Source organism: Ammodytes marinus, assembly GCF_949987685.1.
Source record: "Ammodytes marinus genome assembly, chromosome: 24".
Taxonomy (NCBI): Eukaryota; Metazoa; Chordata; class Actinopteri; order Uranoscopiformes; family Ammodytidae; genus Ammodytes; species Ammodytes marinus.
The window spans coordinates 14,333,907-14,357,411 of record NC_137228.1 but is presented as its reverse complement, the minus strand read 5'-3'; the positions used below and the strand labels follow the sequence as shown (position 1 = coordinate 14,357,411).

At 41.6% G+C, this 23,505-nt stretch overlaps 1 protein-coding gene across 2 annotated transcripts; it reads left to right on the top strand.

Moving 5' to 3' along the window:
• Positions 1 to 4,484: 4,484 nt before the first annotated feature.
• On the top strand, positions 4,485 to 19,443 carry mxra5a (matrix-remodelling associated 5a). 2 transcript variants are annotated; one of them, XM_080053024.1, is made up of 8 exons: positions 4,485 to 4,726; positions 5,142 to 5,366; positions 5,737 to 5,866; positions 6,455 to 6,845; positions 7,079 to 11,041; positions 12,174 to 13,092; positions 13,405 to 13,734; positions 15,084 to 19,443. In XM_080053024.1, the coding sequence occupies exons 2-8, from the start codon at positions 5,191 to 5,193 to the stop codon at positions 16,675 to 16,677; spliced, it is 7,503 nt and encodes a 2,500-aa protein (XP_079909150.1). In that variant the 5' UTR covers positions 4,485 to 4,726; positions 5,142 to 5,190; the 3' UTR covers positions 16,678 to 19,443. The 2 variants fall into 2 exon arrangements, with proteins under 2 accessions (XP_079909150.1, XP_079909151.1); XM_080053025.1 differs by having other exon boundaries at positions 4,721 to 4,726; positions 5,157 to 5,366.
• Positions 19,444 to 23,505: the final 4,062 nt, after the last annotated feature.

The following is a 23,505-nucleotide window of genomic DNA, read 5'->3' as shown; positions in this document are numbered from 1 at the left end:
TTGTAAAGTGGGAGTGAACAGTTGGTTTATCAGAATGTAACTGAACACAGCTGTGTGTTGCTACTGCTGGGAATGAGGCTGAGGGAGTGAAGAGAAACAGCCAATCGGTGGCCTGTAAAACCAAAACAATGACCTGAAAGAATACAGTTCTGTACATATAGCCCCGGAAAAAATTAAAGACCAGTCTGGATTTTTCTTAAATCTTTATCTTTACATTACTCTAAATGACAATATTTTTATTGTGAATTTGGTAGAAATGTTATCAGTAGTTTATATTATAAAATCAAAATGTTAATTTACTCAAACATATGCCTATAAATAGTAAAACAAGAGACTGAAAATTTGGATTGGTCTCTTAATTGTTTTCTCTTTTAATTTTTATTTATCTTCTTTAATTATTATTTTCTTTCTTTGTCTGCAGGGGGAGAACATGTGTAGGATGCTGTACTGTAATGGGAACAATAACAGTAAGATGATAACCTATGTTTGCCCCTAGAATAATCTATAAAAGAATAAAGAAAGAAAGAAAGAAAGAAAGGAGGACTGTTTAAAAACCTCTCACCTGTGACGACAGAAGTGTTAGCTGAAGTCTAAAAGGTACAGAGCTGGCTGTCTCTCCACAAAGACATTCATAGGGCTGTAGTGGAACAGTGCTTTAGAAGTTGAGATATTTGGTTCAGAGTATTGAAAAAAGCTAATGTTGAGATAATGTCCGTTAAAGATGGTTGTATAGGAGAAATATATAGACACAAACAGATAAGCTTTAGTCAATCAAACGCCTAAATGCACATTTTGGACCTTTGATTTATAGTAGTATGAAAGAACACATGTTATAGAAGCAAAATAGGCTTGAGAAAGGATGGAGTTACCAAGATAACATTGGTTTCATTCATGACAAGCCGCAACAAATTGGTGTGAGGATAAATTACCTGAGGATACTGTTACATATCCAAGAGGAGAGGAAATAACCTGCACTTTGAATGAACTGTAAGCTTAACAGAATGGGATGGAATATGGGGAAAGAGACTTCAGTCCGAACAGACACGGATGTGATCTGCCCTACGTGATATAGGCCAAGATTGCCTCGAAATACATTCTATTTGGTTTAGTGAAAACAGATTCCCCAATATTTTTTAATTAGTTTGAAAACATGAAAGGGAAATTAAGAAGTTAAATACGCTATATAGAAAATAATCACTTAATTTTCCTTGCAGCCATTCTAGATCGTTGTATAAACGTTTAATGTCTAATCTTGAATCTTGATCTCTAAAAATGCTATTTCTAATGTCTAATCTTGGTGTATTGTATCCCCCTGTAAAGCACTTTGAATGGCCTTGTGTCTGAATCGTGCTACATAAATAAACTTGCGTTGTTTCAAGGGCTCTATATAAAATATTTATTCTTCATATAAAGTGATCCACATGCCTTCAGTGACCTCACTTCCGTATTCTTTTGGAGCAGGTGTGCTACCGGCCCAGGCTGACACAATGATGGATGATGGCCTTCCACTAACTGACCTATACCAACACCTTTTAACCTACGCTTTCCTCACAACTTAATAAGAATAAACTCTATTTGTATAGCACCTTTCATACAAGAATGCTTAAAAATATCATAAAATCACATGCATTACTATCTTTACATTAGAATAGACATACAATTATCATAGACATAACTTCAGCTGTAAGAAAAAAAATACAATACAGAAGAAATGTAAAGTATTTAGCACTGCAAAGAATGAAAAGACAAAATTATGAACATTATTTCCACATCCAATTATTTTTGGATCTGACTGTACAGGTGATAGAGATTTCCACATTACGTAGAGAAGGGAGACTCGAGGACAAAAGCTAAAATTGCAGAGAGGGATTCAAGGATGAGCAGATATTCAACTACAACATGTAGGAGCCTGAATTCTGAATTGACATAAAATGATATCACAAGGTATTAAGATCAATAAACCCAGATTTGATCCGATATTGTACGAGTATTCCGGTTCCAGTTCCACAAAATGAGACAGTAACAGAGATCTTTCCCTTAGGCAGGTTTCTCTGAGTGGCCCATTGTTGTTCTACCCTCTACTGATTTTTCGCTTGTGTCAGCTTTTGTGTGTGTGTGTGTGTGTGTGTGTGTGTGTGTGTGTGTGTGTGTGTGTGTGTGTGTGTGTGTGTGTGTGTGTGTGTGTGTGTGTGTGTAGACTGCATGCTGTGCATATGTGAGTCAGAGTTAATGAAAGGGCTTTGAGGTTTACCTTCAACCCACCCACCCACACACACACACACACACCCACACATACACACACACACACACACATACAAACACTCCTCATTACACTAACTAGGTGCAAAAAATACTCTTATTCCTTCCACAGTAATATTCACATTTCCTTAGGCACGCAGTTAAAATGCTCATGAGCTCATTTTATGAAAGACTTCTTAATCTGATACTTTGTTTGACACATTTGGATTTAAGACTTTCTTGCTGTTGTACAGTGTCTCATTTATAAGCATTACAGTCCTGCACTACAGAGCTGGTTTGTTAATGTCATTTTATTCAAGATTAATTTGGGAATATGCATCAGTGACTATCATCCCTTCTGACCCGAGGCAACAGTGATTCTGTTTGAACCTCAAAGAGACTCAAGTATCAAAATGTTCATTCGTACATGTTCTAATACTTCGACTAGTTTCTGATTATTCAAATGAGGAGATGAAGTTTGAATAATGTGGCATCTTGTGATTGGAACATTCGCTCACACTTGGCACAGTGCTAGAACAGAATATACAGTATATAAGATACTTTAAAAGGTGCTACGAGGAACTTTCAGTTTGTGTTCATTCTAGCGCCCCCTTTGGACAACAGCTGTAGTGTTTAAACTACGTCAGCTGTAGTTCCTTGGTGAGCGTATACCCATAACAAAGGCATTAATAAAAACTATATAAAAATAGCATTCTTTGCACTGATTTTCACATTCATTTGCTGTTACATGTCATTTATGATCATCAGAAGAAAATTTTGATTGTTTCAGAAATATTTAAAAGTTCCTCGTAGCTACTTTTTATCTCTATAGATATCTTGCTGAAAAGATGTATATTAACTGTTCATTTTAAGACATACATTACATTGATTACATATTCCTTCACTGTAACTTTCCATGTGTTGTCTCAAGGAAAAGCTACACAGACAGGCTAATGTTTATCGCAATATCACACTGAATTAGATGCTTAATGACATTTGAGTCATGAAGGATGAAAAGTATTTGATCAAGTGGTGTGGGTTTAGCTATTTCTTACACCAAGAATGATCCACCACTCTTTAAAAATGAAATATTTTTATGTTTGTGCAAAATGTAATTTCACTTCAGTGTCACTATTCGCAATACTCACCCAAGCCCAAGGTAGGTCTGTAAGCAAAATGCCATCTGTTTACTTTTTAGTGCCCCAAAAATTAATAATACAAATAAACACTTCCTGGTTTATTTTTAATAACATCCAGAATCCCCCACATCCCAGACTCACTTGGGCACCCTGGGAGAAAATAATTTTTTACAACCAAGTGATTCAGGGGAAACTAAAAATGAAATGTAACCGTATTTGGCGGCACGCTAAAGTTTACTAAAGAGATACCTTTACATGCACCAACACAGCTCCACACATTGGGTAAAGCCCAATAATAGCAAACCTCTCATATCCAGTTTTATTCCGCACGGTACATGGAGCCAGTGAATATATATCTCCTCCACCTTAGACAATTAGTTCTGTTCCAACGGTACTGTCAACATGTGAGTGAAGTTCTATACTTTGGTCAGATGATGACAGCTGAGCCATCTCCATTACAACCAAGGAAATGCCATGTGCTGATGAAGGTATGATGCAGCTGCAGGCCATGGGGTTGTAGGATGGCCAAGAGGAAAGAGTGACATCACACCAGTAACCATGAGGTCTCTGGTTGGATCCCCGGCACCGGACAGGAGGGTGTTAGTAGTGAAACTAGTGGTGGCTGCTATTAAATCTATACAGTGCCCACCATGTCTACTATTGTGTCCTTGAGCAAGACGCTTAACCCCAAACTGCTCCAGGGGCGCTGCACTATGGCTGACCCTGCGCCAAGACCCCATCCTACCTTATCAATTTAGGAAATACTCCACATGCCCCTCCCTCTCTGACTTGCTTTTTTTTCTATTATTATTTTCAAACATGGAACAGAAACTTCTCTAGTGTGGAGAAAAAAGAAAAAAAAGTGGAAAATACAAGTTAATGCCCCTTTTGTTGCTTGACCTTTGCTGTAGATCGCAGCAACACTAACCAACCATTCGTAGTCCTACACTCAGTAGCATAATGACTAGCAGTTTTTCTTTATTAAAGTGTCATACTCTTAAGTGAAGTTCTGAATCTGCCTGCCCTCTCTAGCTCCTCCTGTCGCGTCTCAGCCGTGCGCACTGAAGAGCCTCCGCCACTCATTACCTTACTGTAGATCCACAGCGCGCACTGCCATTCAGGAGTTAGACCCAAACTTTTCCCCTTTGGATTTTACCCTTAAAAATGCACGTTCAGTTTCTGTTCAGTGCAGATTTTCACACTTTGTAAAAAGTTTGTTCTAAGAATTTTCCGGTTACTTTTTGTAGGCTATCCCATTTTTAATTCAACTTGTGCGTTTTTCTCACGTATGGATAACGCTGGAATGGAATATGAGGAGTTCCCTGGAGAGAGGTTATCACGGTTTTGAGGTAAGAGCGTCTGTATTTCATTGCTAATATTTGGATTGAAGTTATTATGAGATATTGAGGAAGCAATGTCGCTTGCACAGGGCAATGTTACTATTTTACCAGACTCCATATTTTTACGCAGCTATAAAGCCAGAGTCACTCATGATAGTTGGACTAAACTCTTTATCAGCGCTCAGGCAAAACAAGTTTACCACTGAACGGTAACTGTCATTCATTTATTAATAATTAAGCTAGTACTCAATTTCCAAGAAGTTTTATTTTCACCAAAATATCACTCCACTCTCAAATCTAGCCTACTTTTATCCTTGAAAAAGTCCCATCAAAAAACACTAAAAACACCAATAAGAACAGCCTTATAATATTCTAAAATTGTCCCATGTGGTTAAAATTAGCCTATGTATTGCTGTTATTGAAGTTCTTAAACGGCCAGCTGCAGTGAGCGCTCCTTCCTCCCGTGGTTGAAGATGGACCGTCTCCTTCTCACGCTGCTCATGGGGACCGTGTTGCCGGCGGTGGTCGTCGCCCCTCCGCCCTGCCCAAGGCTCTGCTCCTGCCCGCAGCCTGCAGAGCTCCACTGCACCTTCCGCTCCCTCACCGCCATCCCCACTGCGTACACACACGTGGAGCGCATCAACTTAGGGTCAGTCCTGTTAATAGCACACTCAGCATTGTCCTCGCATGTCTATCATTTTGCTATACATTTTATTTTTTTGTGAAGTGGATAGAAAAGTTTTTCAAAGTTACAAAATCAAAACACCAATAGTATTACCACACAAAATGGAAGGGGGGATATGTGATGAAGAATAAGTTATTTTTCTTTACTGACAGTGATTGGATCATTACACTGCAGTATGAGAAAGGGATTTAGTTTGTTATGGCATTTTAATACCCAGGCTTATTTATTGTTTCTCATGAATTTTGTATAAAGTGTTTGTTAATAGGCAACCCAGTCTCAATGTGAAATGTGTAATAGCTACGGGCTACCACTCACTCTGGTTTTGCTGTTTCAGATTTAACAGCATTAATAAGATAACAGACAAGTCACTGGCTGGTCTGAGGAAGCTGGAGCTTCTGATGGTTCATGGCAATGATATCCACAGTCTACCTGACGGTGTGTTCAGGGACCTCACTGCACTACAGGTACACCTGATTAAAGGTGCAGTCAGTGATTCTGGAGAACGCTTGTTGTCAAAATCACTTTTTGTGAAAAATATACTAATATCTCATCATGATCTGTTACCTGTCCGCACTGTGTGTGCTCAAAATCTGGTGTTAACACACAGTCTAGGCTCTGTAAACTGGTATCTAAACAAATGGACCCACCTTAGCTAGAAACATACCAGTTTTCAGAGCCTAGGGTGTGTTAACACAAGTTTTTTCCCCCCATTGCACACACAAGTACGTACAGGTAGCGATCATGAGGAGATATTTGACAAAAAAAGGGATTTTGACAACAAACATTTTTTCCGGAATCACTGACTCAACTTTTAACCTTTGATTTTCTCTTTGTAAATCGGACATTCACTGTTGCATTTGCATTACATTTGATTATTCTAAATGTATTGTACTAGATCTCTCCACCTTTCAACATTATAACATGTGTCATCATAGGGAAATGTACACTCCTTTGGGTATTTTTCAGATGTTCTGGCATTGGTTAAACTAACATCTTCATAATGTCATGATTACCAACTAACTTTGTTCTCCTCATTGCTCTTTTGGTTTTAGATGTTGAAGATCAGCTACAACAAACTGAAAGAGATCCACAGATACACCCTTCACGGCCTGTGGTCCTTGGCCCGATTACACTTGGACCACAACCACCTAGAGTCCATCCACCCTGACGCCTTCCAGGGGCTCACCAACCTGAGACTGCTGCAGCTGGAAGGGAACCGGCTTCAGCAGCTGCACCCAGCCACCTTCAGCACCTTTAGTCTAATGGGCCACTTCCACCTCTCCACCCTAAGGCACCTTTACCTGTCTGATAACCAGCTGACATCTTTGCCGTCGAGTTTAGTGGAATCCTTGCCTCAACTTGAGAACTTGTATCTCCATGGGAACCCGTGGACATGCGATTGCTACATGAGGTGGCTCCATGACTGGAATAAATCCTCACCAGGTAACCCAGTTAAATGTCATGCAGTGTAGTTTTATTTACAACATTCTTTATGCTTGAGGATAAAGCTATAGTGTGTAATTTCTGTCACCCCCCATGAGGAATTCTGAGTAACTACAACAACACTGTTATTTGACATTTGCAGAACACATGCTACACTTGTAATCTTGACCTGAGCATTAAGCTTACAGCACTGTCTGTATATAGTTTTACTGCATTGTTGTCTTTCTCTCCAGGTATCTTAAAATGTAAAAAGGACAAAGCCCTTCCCGGTGGCCAGTTGTGTCCCATGTGCTCCTCTCCCTCCCACCTCCAGAGGAAGGAGCTCCCGGCTGTGGAGGACCTGGTCTGCAGCGGCCCCGTCATCAGCTTCCCTGACCGTACTTCCACACCTGATGACACAGAGAGCGAGGTCATGACCAAGGAGGACTTCAAGGAACCGTTTGGAAACATCTCCCTGGAGCTTTCAGACGAGCACGGGAACGCTGTGTTTCTGGAGTGTGGCATCGTCGAGCCCAGAGAGCTTTCTAAGATCAGCTGGGAGCAGCTCAACCCGCAGCAGCTGGACACCAACATCACTTTGTCCCTGGATCTCGAATGCCCTGTTGACAGAGAAAAATATGAGCAACTGTGGAGGCTGATCGCATACTACAGCAGTGTGCCAGCCCATTTACAAAGGGGGATTATGCTCAGAAAAGAGCCTCATCCAACATATGTGTATAAACAGGACTCTGAGAAGGATGCCCAGTACTACACGGGTGTTAAAGTTAATATGATGGCCCAACCAGCATGGGTAATGCAGGCTTCTGCAGACCTCCAGCTGAACAGACTCAAATCATCAGCCAAGACTGTTAAATTGATTCTGAGCTCAGCCTTCTCACACACAGTGGATGTAGAGCTGGTGCGTAGACAGAGAAGGACATGGGTTATGATCGAGTCAACAAACACGACTCGTAAGGTGTTGAGTGCTATCCTGGGAAGCCCAAGTCTAATGTCCTGTAACGTGCACAGCTCTGGCCATCCGGTCATCCAGTGGATGCTGCCAGATGGCTCCAAGGTGGAGGCTCCACACAGCAGTCCAGACAACAGGCTGTCTGTGTCCAGGGACGGACAGCTGGTCATTAAAGCCGTCACCCACAGAGATACAGGAAGTTACTACTGCATCGCCAAGGTGCATGGAGACCTCGCTATCTTGCCTTTCCATCTGAACGTACAGGAATCCTCTCACCCTGCTCCAGGGGAAAATGCCTTAATTACACCTATAGAAGGGTTTGTAGGGAACCCCATTTCCCTGCCTTGCAAAGCATCGGGATCCCCGGATGCTGAAATTAACTGGATTCTACCAAGCAACAACATAGTTTGTTTCCGAGCCAACACTTCCAGAGCTTTCGTATATTCAAACGGCACCCTACATATCCCACATACACAGTTATTGGACAGTGGTCATTATAAATGCGTCGCCATAAATCAGCACGGTGTGGATACACTCGCTACAAAAGTCACTCTCAACAAGCGCAAAGGGCTGATTAGGCCTTTGAGGAAGTTTCCATCCAGACCCCAGTCAGCATCAGGGGTCAATACTCAGATCAAAGTCCCCACAGAGGACCCAGAGGAGGGGTCAGGAGACACTGATCTTACCCAGGCGGTGATGGCTCCAATAAACCGCTCGGATCCTGTAAGAAGGAGATTTCCAGGAGGTGTTCCTCCAGGCAGGAAGGGTGTCCATCCAGCTAGGACTATGTGGAGGAGGCCGCCGTTGCTAGGAAAGCAAACAATACCTCGTGTTGATGACAGAAAGAATATAGTCGACAGCAGAAGGAAAATTAATATGTCAAAGAGTAAAATAGATCCAGAGAAATGGGCTGACATCTTGGCCAAGATCAGAGATAGACATCAGACTACTGTGACCCCGCTCCGAGTTCAGCATACAACAGAAAGTAAACTATCACAGCAGACAGAGAAACATTCACAGGAAACCATCGAGGGATCATCTGAGGGCCAAGAAGACTTCACAACAGCACAAACACCAATACAACACACACAAACAAAACCTAATAGACTCTATACACAAGGCCAAGGCACACGTGTGACATCTGATAGCTTCATCGCACATAATTCACCAGATATGACATCCAACCGTCAGCACACACACATCCTACATGCTACAGCAGAGCCACACGCAACACACACTACATTCAAAGAGCAACACACAACGCGTGATACGTACTTGGATCTACACACAACTTCAAATAGTGTATTTTTCCTCCCACAGACCACATCTGTTCCCCTACACACTGTCACTTCTTGGCAGTCGAGCACAAACATTGCAAGCAGCAGCAGCGCTACATTTTCTTTACAAGAGAACCAGAGAACAAATACAGATGTGGACGTTGTCAAAACAACCGAGTGGTTCAATGTATCGGAGAGGAGCGAGAGTACGGATGGTCTGAATGTTGTTGCCAGCTCTAATAATGACAGAGAACTCTCTTCGAGGGGAAATGAAATTATCCCTTCTGTCAACCCAATTGAATCAGAAGCAAGCCATGAGGAAAATGGAAAATATCTCAGTGAGACCGCAACATCACAGTTGCACACTCAACTTGCAATGCTCACAACACGTTCCCCTACAACTACACTACCCACCTCTGCAAGGAGGGGGTCTGGGAGAAAAAACACAAACCAACGGGAAAGAGAATCCAGGAGAAAGAATGGGGGTCGCAGGAAAAACAGGCCAAACAGACGCAATCAAAAGCTGAATAAACCCACCAAGTTTACTGCCACTAACCCTACAAATGTTCCCGTAGCAACAGTGAGGACCACTGCCCCCACTGAGCTAAAAATAGAAACTTCAGAAGTTACAACCGCCAATTTCAATACCACTGTTCCATTCAGCAGCGGCCAAGCAACGTCATCAGGCAGACTGAGTCATGATGAAAACACAATCTCAGGGCATATTGATGATGAGGTAGCGGCCAGGCCCTCCTCACAACCGACTTATTTCCCTGAAGAAAAAATTGACAGTCTTTTACCCCTCGCCAAACCACAATTCGAAAGCACATCAGTTGCACCGACGTTTCCAACAGCTTCTCCCGAAGAGGGTCATGGAAATACAAGCCCTCAAACAGACTTCAGCACATCTCCCCCAGAGCTCTTAGATAAACTCACATCGACCACTAATCAAAGGTTTATGGGCAGCGGCGGTCTTCCACCTGTTAATCCCTTTGAAGAGACCCAAACGGTAAGCATTACTGGAGACCTTGGACCTGTGCCAGACTCTGACCATTCTTCTGAGGGTTTCAACACTGTAACACAAGTACAAACGGACTTGAGGAAGAATCAGTCAGACCATCAATACACACCCACAGGAAAAGGGGGAAAGATGATTTTAAAAGAGACTGACACAATGCATTTTTCACTACTGCCGTCCCAATCTACCTCCACTTCTGGAGACATGTCAAGTGGCGTACCAACTACACATGGCTTACTTATTGGGACTGATTTAGACACAGAACAGGTTGCAACAAAGACACCTACATTATCTGAAAGATCTTATCACAGTTCTAGTCAAAATGAAAACACAATGGCAGAGTCAGAGGCAGAGGTAGATAAGCATCTTGAAGGAACTGCAAACAAAGGGATTAATGTTGATGCTCCTATTGAAAGTACTGCGATCCCATCCACAGTGGCGCCACATGTCATTCTACCTAAAACATCTTCAACAGGAGATGAAAAGGTCCCTTCACTGAGGGCCACTTCTCAGGAGGCCCCCGTAATCAACAACATTCCAGACGACCAAAGTCAAGAGCAAAAATTCCAACCCATCATCACCACATCAGCGCCTCAGAGGACATTAGAATTCCATCCTGCAACACAGTCCTATGAACAAAATCTGGATATTTCTATCAGTGAAAATCCAACTTCCCCAGCCCAAAAGTTGACCCACATAATCAAGCAGACGGCCACCCTTACCCCGACAACTGCTGCAATCCAAAAATTCGGAGAGGGACTAACAAGCATGCAGGATGTGTCGGGAAGAAAGCCCGAGCTACCTGGACAAGGGTCTGTTCCAAGAGGGAAGCCAAGGATCACTAAGAGCAATTTCCAGACGTTGACTGTGAAAGCTGAAACAGATGCTCAGCTCCTCTGTGAAGCTGCGGGCGAGCCAAGGCCCTTCCTGTCATGGACTAAAGTTGCAAGTGGTATGTATTACGCAAACTCATTACTCAGCTTTCTGTACGTTTTCAGGTTACCCTTGGCAATTCCTTAATTTCAAACATTACGGAAAACGGAAATATTTATTCAGTGTAATCACAGTGTCTAATAGCCCATGATTTTTTTTTCAATCTCACTCTCACCCTCTTACCTCTTTCTTATAGGCACTAAATCAAATATTAAGTTTAATAAGATTACATTTAACTCTGTTTGGGACAATGCAATGCAATATGGTAAATCCAAACAAATTTCTTAAATCCTTCCTTGCTACCTCAGAAAAGGTCAGCATTGTTAGTTGTCGTCAGGTTAGATTGTTCCACAGCTCAGGCATCACCAGTGGAGTGAAACAATGAGATCCAGATGGGTTGGAAAAGTTTAATACGCAAGCAAATCATGTCTTAAAGTTTTTAATAAACACTTCAGCTATAAAATCTTTAAGAAAGTACTTTTTATCATCAGGTAGCATTATCATTAGTTTACCAATTAGCCCAAGAGAAAAACATTAGCCAACATTTTCTGAACAAAGCAATGCATTCTGCCTGTGTCAGCAACAGTTGTGAACAGTAGTGAGGTCTGGGAAATTGAAAAACATTAACCCCAGGGTTTTAGTGGGTTTAAGCAGCTGGCTTGGCAAATGATTATTACTGTGTCTGGATGTGGTGAACCTTTACAACAAGAGTGGGTTCTTCTTTTTGTGGCTTGGTTTTTAAAGTGTTACAGGTCAGATCAAGGGTGGGTTGATCCTCTAGTTTCACAAGATGTTTTAGACCGCAGTCCTCTTGTTGTTTGTAAGGACTAAGGCAGCCCTAAATGGTTACGTTTAGTGTAAAATTGTGGCCATAGCAAATAATTTTATTTTCAAAATATACTTATAATTAGGCAACTAAATCACTTGGTTAAGGTTAGCGAAAGATCACACTTTTAGTTCGCCGCTTTTTACATACTGATATTATCGCCTAATATGTCACTTCAAAAAGTAGAGTTTAGGGGGCCCTGCATAATGAACAAATAAAATAAGTAATGTAAAGTGCCGAGATCAGGCTGGTCTCGCCAGGCGATACTTTCAATACTTTTTCCTCTTAAATTGTGACAACAATCTCTCTCTTTCCCTTCATGCAGGAGTGAGTATTGCTCAGAACAGCCGGGTCCAGAGATTTGAGGTCCATCCAAACGGTACACTAATCATCAGGAACACACAGCCGATGGACGGGGGGCAATACTTATGCACAGTCCAGAACCAGTATGGGACAGATGAGCTGTTGGTAAACCTGTTGATCCTGTCCCAGCCTCCACGTGTGCTGGAGCCTCGACACAGAGACATCACAGTGCATATGGGCGGAAAGCTCCTCTTGGATTGTAAGGTGGAGGGGCACCCCACACCTCGAGTCACATGGGTGCTCCCTAACCATGCCCAGATGCCTGCAGCCCCACTAGGTGTTACCCCTCAGATGCGTGTTGCCATACTGAGTAACGGGACCCTTCAGATTAACCAGGCAACCTACACAGACCAAGGGATTTATAAATGCATTGGCAGCAGTGCAGCAGGAGCGGACACAGTGGCAGTTCGTCTTCAAGTCTCAGCCTTTCCACCAGTGATTCAGCAGATCCAACAGGAGAACACTACTCTCCCAGAAGGCAGCACGGCTTACATCCACTGCACAGCCAAAGGTAGCCCTCAGCCAGCCATACACTGGATCACACCGGATGGCAACCAGCTTACTGCTACCCAGTTTGGCACTAGCAGCAACCTCTTTGTCTACCCCAACGGGACCCTACGTATCCAGGCATTTGGTCCAGGAAATGCCGGTACATACGAGTGCTCAGCAAGTAACACAGTGGCCACTAGAAGGAGAATAGTGATCTTGAGCATAAGGAGAAATCCATCTTCTGCTAAGGCCAGGATCATATCATCGTCCCCTCTGAAGACAGATGTGACCTACGGAGGGACGCTGCTTCTCAACTGTGTGGCGAGAGGAGAACCGGAGCCTCGAATCATCTGGAAGACACCCTCTAAGAAGCTAGTGGATGCTCAGTACAGGTACAATGCAAAAAGTTAATTGATATATTGCCTTACTTTTTGCACTATTTAGAATCTATTTATTGTATATATTACTTATTTCTTATTTTCTTATTTTCTTATTTTATCCTTTTGTACTTATTGCGCCGTCGGTCGGAGAGAAACATAATTCGATTCCTCTGTATGCCTGTCACATATTGCAGAAATTGACAATAAAGTAGACTTCACTTGATTTGATATATATTTTACATCCTCAATCAAATGTATATAATAAATTAAAAATGCCTACATAGATGTCCTCTGAAGGCCATTTCTTTCTATTATCTTTTACAGTTTTGACCCCAGGATCAAGGTGTTCCCCAATGGCACTTTGACCATTAATTCTATGACCGACAAAGACAGCGGTGACTATCTGTGTGTGGCACGAAACAAGATGGGGGATGACTATGTTCTGCTGGGGGCCAATGTGCTGACCAGACCGGCCAAGATCAGGCAGAAGCAGCAGCAGTCCAGTCAGGAGGTTGTGTACGGTGGAGACCTAAAGGTGGATTGCGTAGCTTCTGGAGACCCCAACCCCGAGATCAGCTGGGCCCTTCCAGACGGCACAATGGTCAACCCAGTGAAACAACCACGTTTTAGTGTGGGCAGGGGACGCAGTCGAAGGTATGAAATGCTTAGTAGTAATGACTGAATGTTAGGTTATTCAAATTAGCTTTTCACTTCTTAACTAGGTGGTAGGATGGCCTAGAGAAAAGAGGGGCAGGTAACCATGAGGTCTCTGGTTGGATCCCCGGCACCGGACAGGAGGGTGTTAGTAGTAATACTAGTCGTGGCTGCTATGACATCTACGGTGCCCACCATCTCTACCATTGTGTCCTTGAGCAAGACACTTAACCCCAAACTGCTCCAGGGGCGCTGTACTATGGCTGACCCTGCACTCTGACCCCCTCTGGAGTGTGGTAACTTGAGAGGGGATATGAGAAAATACTATTTCAATGTACAATGTTAAGGCTCATTCTAAGGAAAGAAAAGAAAAAAACTACTGATCAAAACATAGTTATGAATACTATATTCCACTTCTAGAAAAAAATCTATAAATTCTACACACTGCAGCTTTAACTAAGACATTAATTTAAATATGAATTAAAAATTTCCATATCACATATTGGAAACTATTCCCTTGGTTCTGTGCTACAGTGGCAGCTCACCACCTTAGATTAATGACTCTTCACTTCCACAGAAAATTATTTCAAAAAACAATTTTGGCATGTGCTGCTAGGATATAAAAAACCCCTTCGAATATCAGTTCTATTTATTATTTCCTGCTATGACACGTAGAGCATCTTGTAAATATTGTTTGTCAGACTATTACGGTTTGCCAACCAAACATGTTTCTTTCTGACACATTATAGCTGACTGAAAACAGAAAATATGTTCACTGAGCATCAAATACCAGTTCCTTTGTAGTCCTAAGTCTCCAAATACCCTTGATAAATAAATAAAAATGATATTACTGGTAATCAAAGCACTTCCCCAACAGCTTTTATGTATATGTGCATTCAGTTATGTACTAAGCAACGCTATATAAAGGCAGCTTTTTTGTGATGGCCACGTAATTATTTATTATACATTTTTCTATTGCATTCAATTGAAGGTTGAGTCAGCAATTCTGGAGAACGCTTGTTGTCAAAATCACTTTATGTCCAAAACAGAGAAAATCTCCTCACAATCTGCCACCTGTCTGTACTGTGTGTGCGCTGGAAAAAATCCAGTGTCAATAAACAGCCTAGGCTCTGTAAATGGGCATTGGGCATGTCGCTAGCTGGGCCACCTTTGTTTAGATCCCCTTTGTTTACATGCCCTTTGGTGTATAAAGATTGGATTTCTTTCCGTACACTGCACACACAGGACTGACAGGTCGCAGATCGTAACATTTAAACGACCACTGCATTCATCAAAGTTTAACTTCCATTCTCCCTCTCCCTTCTCTTCCCTTTCTTTACTGTATTTAGGTACGTGGTGTTTGACAATGGAACGCTGTACTTCAATGATGTTGGCAAACCAGAAGAGGGCGACTACACCTGCTATGCTGAGAACCAACTCGGCAAAGATGAGATGAAAGTCAGAGTGAAGGTTAAGGATTCAACTTCCCCGCCGAAAATCCAAGACAAAGACCAAAAGACCGTCAAGGTTTTCTACGGTGAGACAGTTACTCTGATATGTAACGCCAAGGGGGAACCAATGCCAGTTATCACATGGATATCCCCCACAAACAAGCTTATATCCCCGGCTCTAGACAAGTACCAAGTCCTGGATGATGGGACATTAGTGGTCCATAAGGTCCAACGTTTTGATGGAGGTAACTACACCTGCATGGCCAAGAACAACGCAGGACAAGACCATAAAGTCACTAGGCTGGAAGTCCTGGTAACATCTCCAGTGATAAACGGCTTACGAGGGGCCGTAAACAGTGTCAAGGTCTCCGCAGTACCCGATCAGCGTAAGTTAATTGACTGTTTGGCGAAGGGAACCCCAAACCCTCGCATCATGTGGGTTCTACCAGGAAATGTGATCCTCCCTGCGCCGTACCATAGCAACAGAATATCAGTTCACCTAAACGGAACCTTAGAAATCCGCTCGGCCAAGAGGACAGACTCGGGACAGCTGGCGTGTATCGCTCGTAACGAAGGAGGGGAAGTTAGACTGGTGGTTTACTTGGATGTTAAGGACGTTTTCGCAAAGCCACAAACTAGAGATCAAACCAAAACAGATAGTCTCTTACTAACTGTAGGGGTTACCATGACTTTAAACTGCTCCTTTGAGGGCTCTGCACCACCCTATGTCACATGGATCCTACCCAACGGCACACCATTGCATCGCGGCGCTCGGTTTGATAAGTATTTCCACCAGACTAACAGCTCTTTGATCATAAGCAACCCGTCTGTCGCTGAAGCCGGAACGTACCGCTGTCTGGGGCGGAATTCTCAAGGGCTTGTGGAGCGTTCCATCACCGTGTCTCCGGGCAGAAAACCAATGATCATTAACAGATACAACTCTGCGGTCAGCGTCATGAACGGAGAGAGACTTTTGCTTCATTGTGTGACGAGTGGCGAACCCCTCAGACTAACGTGGACCCTGCCCAGCGGGGTGGTCCTAAACAGGCCACAGAGAGCCGGTCGGTATGCCGTACTACCCAACGGAACACTTGACATCCAACAAGTATCGGTCTACGATAGGGGGTCCTACGTTTGCCGACCTGCAAATGAGTATGGCAGTTCCCTTCTCTCCGTATCGGTTATTGTGATCGCATACCCACCTCGAATCACCAACGGCCCGCCCTCTGTGACTTACGCTAAACACGGTGTCGCTGTTCAGTTGAACTGCATTGCGACCGGGACCCCGAAAGTTGAGGTTGCCTGGGAAACACCTGATAAAATGCGCATGGCAGTGAGTGGACAGCCACGGCTTTTTGGGAACAAGTACCTCCATCCACAAGGGTCCCTCATCATCCAGAACCCCACACAAAGAGACGCCGGCGTCTACCGATGCACAGCCAGGAATGCCATTGGCGTAGACTCTAAAGCTACATTACTCAATGTGTTCTGAAGACATTTTCACTGTTTATTATGGTCCTTTGCCATACTGTATGCCCAAGTAACTGCCTAGTTAACATTAACTTATGTGTTTTAATGATCAAAATGTTGTAAAAACTGCTGTCACTCACAATGATAAAATAAGTTGATTTTTAAACTGCAGTGGTGGTTTGAGTGTGTCCGGGATAGAGGCTAGAGTTGACATTTTGTGTGCGTAATAGTTTGCCTTTGCCACCAATTTGTCTACATCAGGAAATATCAATGCTATCAATCCTATTTTGAGCATTTCAATACTTTTAATAGCAATGTTTGCTGAAGAGAAGACAGAAGACAGTTGCTGTTGTTTTTGCCATGTTGTTATGATACCGTTCATTTGATAGGTTTTGCAGTTTTTAGCTGTTGTTGGGCTAATAGCTTGTAAATGCAATACAGCAAATCGACCTTTACAAAATGATTTACACTTTAAAAGTCATATTTAATAACTGTAACATTTTCCAACGACCATTATCAATTTTTTAAATAAAATATATTGGCCCATTTCTAAATGCCTATATATTTCAAATCACTCAGGAAGGTGGGTCACACAGAAACAAACCATTGAGGTAACAGTCACCTTGTGCAATTATGTGACTCTATCAATTTTAACTAAAGGGCATACATTGCCAAAGACTATGTTGACTTAATTTAAAGTGGCTACAAGGAACTTTGAGTTTGTCTTAATTCTAGCGCCCCCCTTGGACAAAAGCAGTGGTGTTTTTACTACGCCAGCTGCTGTTCCTTGGTGAGCGTACCCATGACAAAGGCATTTAGAAAAACAAAGTAAAAAAAGATTTTCCAGTTATTTATGCAATCTGTGTAATGCAAACTTGCTTCTGACAATGACAGATTATGTCAAGCTTTAAAGACTTGAATTCTTATTTTCTAAGTAGGAAAAATAGTTTTAACTTTATTACATAATTGATTGAAAATATGTTTTATGTTACAAAGATTTTTTTTTGAAAGACAGGTGAGTTTTATTTTCTACCAACGGATTTGAGGCATCTGTTGGTATCTTGTGCATTTCATACATTCTAAAATCTTAATCTATAATCAAATATTGTCTACTGCAGTGTTTACCATCTTTGAATCTGCTTATGAAAAATGCAGACACAGCTTCTCTGTCCTCGTTTTGTAAATGATTTGCCTTTGACAGATTGTGTTGCTTGGGAATTTTTTACCCATATTTTAATAAAATATTTCCACCTGTTAAACTAAAACTTTTTAATGCTGATGTATGGAATGCTTATACATACATTGGAGGGGAAAAAGTGATGACTCTAGAATGTTTGCCACTAACTGTACAATAAATGACATTCATAAGTGAGAATAATGTTTTTAAAGTCACTTGAGAACAGCAGCATTTGCCAAAAAAAAAGAATCAACAGAAGTTTGTGTCTTTATAAACTTTTTTTTACGTTATGCGACTTGTTTCAGCTGGCCTGAAAGCATAGTATTTTTTATCAGTACCCCCCATAGAGTCTCTGTCCTCTTCACAGCAGACCCGGGTTAGAATCCAGCCCGGGTCGTTCTCTGCATGTCATTCCCCTTTGTACCCCATTTCATCTCGGTCTCTCCACACTGTCTAATAAAGCAAAAAAGACACAAAAAAAAACTGTCAAAATAAATAAATAAATCTGAGATCAATTGAGCATTTTGGCTGAAGGAATTAGGTCACCATTACGTATCAAGGCTTGAAACTGGAACTCATCGCTTTGGGAAATTTCATCCGCACGAAGGAACATCTGCAGAGCCATGAGGAAATCCCCATTTAGTTCAGCAGATTTGGCCCTAATTCACAATTTTTTACTATCTTTGACTGTCTTCGATAAAACCTGGCATTCATTATTAATAGGGGTTAACCAGTCAGTGCTATGCTACCTCATCAAATGTCCACCCAGATGCTCTTTAGCTTTTTCTTCTTCCTGCAGATGGAATCAACATTTTCCACTGTGAAAACTGATCCACTCAGTGATGTATGTTTTCGCCTTACATCTTAACCAGATTGCTCGCTTGGCCATGAACTATTTGTGTTTTAGATATGTCTGTGCGTGACCCAGAACCTGAATACAGTTTGGAACGCTAACATCTTGTTCCACATCTTTCGCCCTCACTACTGAAAGAGAGCGTCATCAACATTAAGGCTTCCGGTGCAGGTGAATAGTTTAACATTTCTTACTTATATAGATATCATCACAATCTTTCAGAAATGTTTGACTAAATATGCGAATGTGGCAATACCTAACTTATTACGTGTAAAATGTGCATCTCTTTAAAAACCACAAATCTAGATTTTGGATACCGCCAGTTCAAATCTTTATTTTGTTTTCACAATTATATTATATTTTTTTATCATATTAGAGTCCAAGGTTTTAACATATTTTGGACACAGCCTTTAATAATTTTATAAATCAAAAAAATAATGATGTACTGGTCTTAAAAATGCATTTTTGGCATGTTATTTAGAACAAAATGTATCATAAAACAGACTATGAACAACTCCTTCCATTATAACATTCAGAATAGTGATCCAAAAGAATGGAAAGTTTAGTTGATGTAAGTGCTTTAGAAGTTGCTTTATTGTTTCACAGTATTGAAAACAGACAAGGTTTAGTCAAATAAACACCTAAATGTACTTTGTGGACCTTTGATTTATACTCATATGGAAGAAGACATGTTGAGAAAGCAAAATAGACAAAAATCTCAAAATGTGTCCAATGCTCGAATAAAAAATGTTTTGCCTGCAGTATCTCGCCCTAATAGAAACTGACATGCATGATGTTCCTACTTTCATAAAAAACTGTCCCATTTGTTTGCTTATATCTGCTCTGAATATAGATGGTCAATTACAGAGAGATTGACATAATGTGGAGCTGAAAAGACATGCCACTACTTTATGGATCAGATGAAATGAATGGATTTCATATGATGCTTCTGTAGTTGATCGATGAATCAAAGACATTCATGAGAGAGCTCTGTCCTACAGTAATACAACCAAGACATCTCAACATCAAGGCATTACGTGTCAGAGCATCAGAGAGCGTGAATTTGAAGAGAATTTGAAAGGGCTGTTCGTTCAGAAGACATTGAATTCTGCCTTATTGCATGAGAACACAGAGTATAGGGCCTAGATATAGATGTGGAGATTTTTTGCTAATTAAACCAGCATTTGAGCTAACCTCTTTCTTCTTCTGTGGTGGCTGTGATGTTGACAACATTTTCATCAGGTTCAGCTTTGCTTTGAGCCCACTGTACAGTACAGTGTGTGTGTCTGTGTGTGTGTGTGTGTGTGTGTGTGTGTGTGTGTGTGTGTGTGTGTGTGCATGCGTGTGTGAGTGTGTGTGTGTGTGTGTGTGTGTGAGTGCGTGCGTGCGTGCGTGAGTGTGAGTGTGTGTGTATGTATGTGTGTGTATGTGTGTGTGCCTGCCTGCCTGTCTGTGTGTGTGTGTGTGTGTGTGTGTGTGTGTGTGTGTGTGTGTGTGCCTGCCTGTGTGTCTGTGTGTGTGTGTGTGTGTGTGTGTGTGTGTGTGTGTGTGATATATTGCTTGTTTTTGACAGTGCAGAGCCGTCTTCATGAACGCTTGTGCTCGTGGTAAATCATTTGATCATCAATCAGTCGCGGGAAATAAGCTGCGAAACTGAAAAGAGGCGATAAAAACATGTTGTGGCCTTGATGGCATTTTTTGGGGTAGGCTCAGTAAATCTGAGAATTCAGTGTATTATCATGCAAGCAGCTCTTTCTGGGTGATTTTTAGGAGCACCAAATACACTCCCCTTTACTGTGAATATAGGATTGGGACATCAAACCTTAATACTTTTCCAGTATCGAACCAAATGGATCATCAAGAGTTTATAATGGCTTCTTAGTCTTATATGTTTATGTAAATCGGGAAACTTTACTTTCAAGAGACGAAAAAAGACACTCATTAGATCCATTGTTGAATTAGAAATACAGATTACTCACAAATGTACTGGCACATTTCAATATTGAATAAATGATCTTGGAGAAGGTGTTGCAAAATATTTTGTTTTGATTAATGGTGCTCCACGGAACTTTAAGTTTGAGTTAATTCTAGCAGCCCCTTTGGACAAAAGTGGTAGTGTTTTTACGACCCCAGCTGTTGTTCCTGGGTGAGCATACCCATAACACAGGCATTAATAAAAACTATATAATAATAGCATTCTTTGCACTGATGATCTCATTTGCTGTTACATGTAATTTATGATCATCAGAAATCAGAAATATTTAAATGTTCCTCGTAGCACCTTTAAACTAAATGTACAAGCACAAAGGTATGAAAACAACTTTAAATGAAACCCATAGCCTTAAATATTGTATGGAGAAATATAACTTCTGCAGTGGTATCTGGAGCGCATTGCTAATAACATTCTTCTGCACAGAAACACAGACCCTGTGGAAAATTGAAAAATGCATTTTTGTTCACATGCAAAAGTGATTTAGGAAGTTAGTAACCTTTAGGAACATTTTATTAGTTCAGGACTGAGATGAACATTTGGAATATATCCTCAAGCAATGTTTTTCAATGAAACATTTACCATGGATCCATATTTGTGTCTGTGTTGCTTGGTGCTTGAAGACTCACTGTGGACAAAAAAGATAAAGGATTATAGTTTGAAACATTTCTAGCACTATTCTTAAGGTTATTACAGAAGGAGTGGTTCATATCATATGTTGTTCATTGTCTGATTTATGATACATTTTCTTCTTAAAAACCTACTGAAAATGCATTTTTAGGACCTTTATATATGTTTTAGATTTATAAAATGAAAAAAGGCTGCATCTAAAATCTGTTCTTAAAAAACGTTGGTCTCTAATATGTTTTAAAAATAAATAAAGATTTTAACTCTGTCTTAATCCAACCTCTAGATTTTTTGTTTTTAAAGAGATGCACATTTACACATAATTGCAAAATCTTCAGCCTTATTCAACATTTCTGAAAATGTATGATACAGAAATGAATAGGTTTAATGTAAGTAGGCCTAAATGGAAAAAATAAAATAAAAACTGCAGCGACCTAGCTCAGCCATTAATCTCGCTTCGTGGTACACCCCTCTGATATCAGTCAGTGCGTTTCCATGGCACAACTAGATTGGATTAAGACATACACTCGAACGGACCGTGTCACTTGTCTGAGTATACATGGCCTTTCAGGAATCGGATAAATGTCCGATGCATGGCTGTCTCCACTATGCTAGGTGGCGCTGTAGCCCTTTCAATAAGCGGTTACAGACATAGACATTATAAAGGAAAAAATGCCCAAAAAATATATACATATAACGTATATGATGCTCAATTTTGCTTAATGAATTCTGCCTGCACGGATTAGATTGGATTTACAGACTTGATGCAGAATTACGAGCTCACTGAAAAAAATGCATCTAAGCAAAAACGTCAAGAGGCAACACCAATAGACCCGGGATGTTCCTGAAGATGCATCTGCTGCGTTGGATTGCAGAATGCTTACTGGTCTAATTGTGGGGAATCTGGGTTGGTTTGTGGTTTCAGTCGGCAGTTGAGGACAAACCCAACCCCATCTGAACTAGAATGACCCCACACAGCTGACTGTCGTTAGCTCTAGCAATCTCCACTATTAGAATAAATAGATGGATGGATGAATGGATAGATGGACGGATGGATGGATGGGTAGATAGACAGACAGACAGACAGACAGACAGACAGACAGACAGACAGACAGACAGACAGACAGATAGACAGACAGACAGACAGACAGACAGACAGATTGAATATTGGCGGAATGACTTTGAGTGCGCGTCAAATTATAGGATTATCAGACTGTTTTCCCATTTCCTTCTTGTCCACACTTTGTTTGTATCCGAAAGGCAATCACAGCATGGCCTAAGTTACAGCTGCAAGCCCATGTCTGCACACACACACACACACACACACACACACACACACACACACACACACACACACACACAGCCTCATCCACAATCATCTCTGTATCTCAAGCACTCCATCAAGCAGAAAACTAGCGCACTCATCAAGAAAGCACAGAAGTGGTCCAGATGGGGGCATCATCAGGACTATTTGCTCATCTAAACAGACTTCAGCAGAGACGGAAGAGAGGAAAACACTTGTGTTGAAAATAGAGGATAAATAACAGAAGGCAGAGACATGGCAACAGATCCCAGGTGCTTCAGAGAAAACCAGTTATTTGAGCGAGTGTTTTGTTGAAGTTTTTCATCCTCCCTGAGATGTTCACTGATGTTTTCCCGACAAAGGTAGAGTTTCCTGGAAGCCTGTCTGGGTGTGTGTCAGTCCTGAACTGTCAGAACAAATAGACTGGGTCACGATACGGAGAAATTCTTACTGGGGTCAGTGTGGTGTCAGTGTGCTGGTTACATAAACAAGGCATTAGTTGACGAATGCTCATGCTAGTATTCTAGGGGAAAGAAACGGATCTTGAGGAGATATTCACTGATTTTTGACAACAAGCATTCTCCAGACTTGCTGACTCCACCTTTTGATACACACTTAACCTGAGTAAAGAGCTCTACACAACGGAGCCCCCCCCCAAAAAAGCCTGGGGTGGTAGGATGTCCTAGGAGAAAGACTGTCCTCCCAGTAACCATGAGGTCTCTGGTTGGATCCCCGGCACCAGACAGGAGGGTGTTAGTAGTAAAACTAGTGGTGGCTGGTATTACATCTATGGTGCCCGGTCCCTGCCCACCATCTCTACCATTGTGTCCTTGAGCAAGACACTTAACCCCAAACTGCTCCAGGGGCGCTGTACTATGTCTGACCCTGCGCTCTGACCCC